We start from the raw sequence: 4,943 nt of genomic DNA on the forward strand, positions 1-4,943 counted from the left end.
GGTTTCCGATTTGTGATTGTCGATTGGTTTCGTTTGTGGATCATGGTTATCGGTTGTTGATTCGAGTGTATTGTTTTAGTCGTGTGTTTCGAGTGTATTGAAGTCGTGAGTTTTAGAATCGTGATGGTGTAGGTTGCCAATTAATCGTGTATTGTTTTAGTCGTCTCGTGTTACATTGTAGAATGATAGTCGGAGGTCGTGTTATGGAGGTCGTGTTATGTATTCGAGTTATGTAATCCCTAGCATCTTGCTAGTTTTATAATTTTAATAATATAATTATTGCCTTTCGAAAAAAAAGAGCATAAAACATAAAAAAAAAACTTAATTACCAATTTCCTCAAAATTAAACCGTAAATCATGAAAACCAAATCAAACCAAACTAAACCGGACCTTTTACTAAAGTTTATATTTGTTACAGATTACACTTTAGTTAAGTTAAAAACCATACCGTAGTAGTGGATATAGATATAGATATAGATATAATAATATCACACAAATAACTTTGATACAAAAGAAATACAAACACTCGTGGATAATAAATATGGAGTAGATAATTAATTAATTTATTTAGGGGTACAATCAGGATTAACAGTTTCATCAATCTCACAAGTAGCACCTAGTGGATAACTGGAACCGGTGGTGCATGTTGTTTGATCCGAGTCATCAAACGTGCCATTTACATTTTGGATGATGCAAATAGCAACAGAATCCGGCGACAAGCTATATTCTTGAGTGCAATTTGGATTTAAACGATGTTGTAATTTGTTGCATTTATTCGCGATTTTAATATACCATTTGTTGGCTATTCGTACCACACGAAAACCTTTTCTACCATTTGGTCCAAAATATTTTCCTGCTAATTTCTCTCCCTGTTTCATTAATGCTTCTTGGAGGCCAATATTTTTCGGTAAATAAACTGGAGTGTCAAATTGATTAGCTTCGGGATTAAGGCTTGGGAATACTTGATTAGCAGGTGTACGATCATAAAGGGGGGTTACATGTAGATCACCAGGTGCTTTAACCTTCTTTGGACCATGATGGAAAATTTTAGTAAGAAACCTAAAAATATTCAAGCTGCATGCATACATGCACAAACATTCAAACTTTTGAGATACTTTCATAAATGAAATAATAAAAAAAAAAAAAAGATAGTAATGCACGTACTCACTCGGTTTCACTATAACTGTCCATTATTAACTTTTTAAAAATTTTCTTTGTCAATTTTTTATATACATAATTTTATTTGTGTTATATAATATTGATATGATGAAAACTATACTAATAGATACACATTTAAAGTTCAATTTATTCATATAAATGTTATCAAAATAACATAAATAAATGACAAATAAAGAGTTTAAAAAATCAATAGTAGACGACGTAGAGAGTACCATATAACAAATTCCAAGAAAAGAGGAAACGGAAGTTATAAAAAGAATTCGATCTAAGGACAGTAATTTCAATGTAAAGATGATGTCTCTAATTACCCAAATGAAAATGTGTTTTAATTAGTTGTATGTATATTTTCTTTGTCCCATAATATATATTTTATTTTAGCTTTTGTGATTATTTTCTTTTTAAGTTTAAATTTTTTGTTTGTATCACTTGATGAAAATTATAACAATGAAAATACTTTAAAAGTTCAATTTATTTATATAATTTTCATCAAATATCATGTAACACAAATAAAAATATATATAATCAAAGTTGAAAAGTATGACTTCAAAGTGAAAATCAAACACCTATTATGGGACGGAAGTAAATATGAGCATGACTTCATTTAACTAAGGGTGCGCTTAGTTGAAAAGGAGGAATGGGAATAGGATTGGAAATGGAATGGCAATGGGATTATAATGAACATTCCCAACATTATCATTTCATTGTTTTTGCTTGATTGCTACTTTATAATAAAAACTAATATCAATCAATGGTAATGTGAATAGATAACGAAAATAATATACTTATTATTATTAATGCTTGATTTAATAAGTTGTCATGGAATTTAAATTTTATGTCACCATAAATTAATTAAAATGATGTGAGACATAAAAATTGAAGCAATTGATCGATCATCGGAGTAACGATTTTTATTTTCATTTTTTTCTAGTATACAAGTCTTTCATTTGATAATTCCTGTCAAAAAAAATGAAAATGCCTATAATAAAAAAAGATAAGTGATAAGTGACTGCAACCTTCAGATTCCATGATAACTAAAAAGAAGGGGCTCTCAGGGTGATATTAATTAAATCTGTTATGCTGCATGTTAAACCTCAATCTCATAACTTGAGATCCTACATACATGTTGTACTTTTTTTTTTTTTTTTTTTTTTTTTTTTTTTTTTTGTTGGGTCAAAATAACGATCACTATTAAAATTAGAATACCTTCATCAATAAATGAAGGATTCTATAAACTGATACAACATTTCGATGACCGTTAAGGCTCGAAAAAAGTAAACAATCTCGAAAGACCTAAGATCTAACTAACTCAAACCGAGCCAAAACGACAACGGTTATACAACGAGCAAGCACAACCAAACTAAAAAAAAAAAACAACCACAGCCAGACAGACAAACGACGTGAATACCCTAAAACACAACTCGATAAGTGAACCTCAACAAACTAATAACGCAATAGATCAAAGGAAAAAAAAAAAAACGAATACAACTAAGAAGGGCCTTTACCATCCCTTTTATCTGGACGTGACGTTATTCTTTCGGTCTTATCAATATGAACCCCTTTACCGCTTCGAGATGGAAATTTGTAGGTAATAATCTTTAAAAGAGTAATTTAATATATTACAATCTAGATAATCAATTACCATTCCAGTTATATATGTTGTACTTTAGTTGATCAGTACATATTACAATCTAGATAATCTTATTTTGTGTTCTTCATTATTGCTTTTAATTTTTTTTTATTCTTTTGTTTGGACAACAAATGGATGATACAGAAGTAACTCTTTACTAGTTAGTTGTCGTTAAGTACATAACTGTTTAAAGTTTAAGTCTGAGATGAACAAATTTATAGAGTAATATATTTTCTGTATGGTCAATCTTAGTGGCATATAAACTTGGTTGTCAAAAGTTCGATCCAAGTTACAAGCCATTGTATATATGGTACGTAACTGTTTAACCAAAATCTACCTTTATTAAGATAAACTTACTGTTAAAAGTTAATGTATTTTTAGTTTATTCTAGAAATAATTAGTGGCATTAGATAACTAATAATAGATATTTATGATGTAATTACTAGAAGTGACTAGAATCATTAGCTATCTATAAGAAGCTAGAAGCTTCATAACCGATATATTGGAGTGTATAAATAGCCATGATGCCTTGCTAATTGATATGTACTAGTACACAACAAGTTCAATTAAAAAAAAAAAAAACTATTTTCTTTCTAAATCAACAAGTCACGTACTCTCAATTTTATTAACATCCCCTTCACTATAACATTTAAATTTATTCATTCATCACTATCTAATTAATCTAAATTTTCAATAATTCTAACACTTACATATTATAGAATTAGTCCATGAAATATATACAAGTTATTCATAACAAGACTTAGAACTCTAACCACAATCTATCTGTAAATTAGTATCTGTTTTATACAAATACAATTTAGTATCTTTTTCAATTTACAAAATACAGAGTACTATACGAATTAATCTGGAACCCTATTCAATTACATACTTTTTCATATTAGAACAATCAAATGATCAAATGATAAACTTGGACGTATTAACTGTTAAGAGTGTAAGACTAAAAAAGAGTAGTGAATAGAAGTTACCTACCCATATGAAGGAGAAACGAGGAGCATTAGCAACAGAAAGAATGTTGTTGATCTGATGGTCAAAAACGCCATATAATCAATTTGTGTGAAGTTAATGTGTGTCGATTGCTGGCTTTATAATCGATAAAGAATTCAATAGAAAGGGAACTTAAAAACTAATGTTAATTAACAAATGAAAAAAAAGGCATTTTCCAAACGTAGGTGGTCATGACTTTTCGCGAGTTGACTAAGAAATGTTTGTTATAATCTAATCTAATAAAATAATATATTTTGAGATTTGAAAACTATAAAGTTAAGCGGTCACTTATCAAAATCAGCTGTCACATTTAATTTTCTTTATCAAAGAGTGAATATGTTGTTTTAATGAGACAAATGGACTCAATCAATGTTGAATGGTTCAGCGTTCACTACTCAACCATTTTATTAAAAAGTAAACAAACGCGGTCAATTGTTTTGTACTAATAGTTAAGGTTCGTCAAGTTCAATGTTCGATTAATTATGTTATTATAGCCTGAATATTGCCTTTCGGAGGAGGATAGGAGTAGCTTGGATTCTAACATTACAGAAAACGAAATTAGATATGTTGTTTGGGTGTGGTGTAATGACGAGGCTCCAAACCCGGATAACTAAAATATTTAAATTTAGTTCACATTTAATTTTATAGTATTAGCGACTAATAAATAAATAGATAAATAAATATGTAGAAGGTGTTGGCTCCAAAAAACAATTGGAGATCTTGGTCGTTTGGCGAGTTCTAAAAAAACACTTGTTGGTTCAGATCAAACTTAACAAAAGGGGCATCGACCTACATACTGTCCGCTGTCCCCTATGTGATGACGATATAGAATTGGTGGAGCATTCCTTAATATTTTGTATGTATGCGATGGATATTTGGAATCGGGTTTTTTCATGGTGGGGTCTCGGAACTTTACCAACTTAAGTCTCAACGAAATCTTAAGAGGAAACATCTCGGTCTCCACGACACAGCTCGGGAAAAAAGTTTGGCAAGCGGTCGAGTGAGTTTGTGAATACTTCATATGGACAAACCAAAACAACTTGGTCTTTCGCGGTAAAGTATGGAATGACCCGGTTACTCTTAATAAAATTCAAATCAAATTATTCGAGTGAATTTCTAATAGACATAAAGG

At 30.0% G+C, this 4,943-nt stretch overlaps 1 protein-coding gene across 1 annotated transcript; it reads right to left on the bottom strand.

Annotated features, from left to right (window-relative positions):
- Window positions 1-531: 531 nt before the first annotated feature.
- LOC139865901 (uncharacterized) lies at window positions 532-3,895 on the bottom strand. The gene is made up of 2 exons (XM_071853999.1): window positions 3,797-3,895; window positions 532-1,074 (listed from the first exon to the last, which is right to left on the bottom strand). The coding sequence occupies exons 1-2, from the start codon at window positions 3,865-3,867 to the stop codon at window positions 564-566; spliced, it is 582 nt and encodes a 193-aa protein (XP_071710100.1). The 5' UTR covers window positions 3,868-3,895; the 3' UTR covers window positions 532-563.
- Window positions 3,896-4,943: the final 1,048 nt, after the last annotated feature.

The sequence above is a fragment of the Rutidosis leptorrhynchoides genome, chromosome 9 (genome assembly GCF_046630445.1).
Source record: "Rutidosis leptorrhynchoides isolate AG116_Rl617_1_P2 chromosome 9, CSIRO_AGI_Rlap_v1, whole genome shotgun sequence".
Taxonomy (NCBI): domain Eukaryota; kingdom Viridiplantae; phylum Streptophyta; class Magnoliopsida; order Asterales; family Asteraceae; genus Rutidosis; species Rutidosis leptorrhynchoides.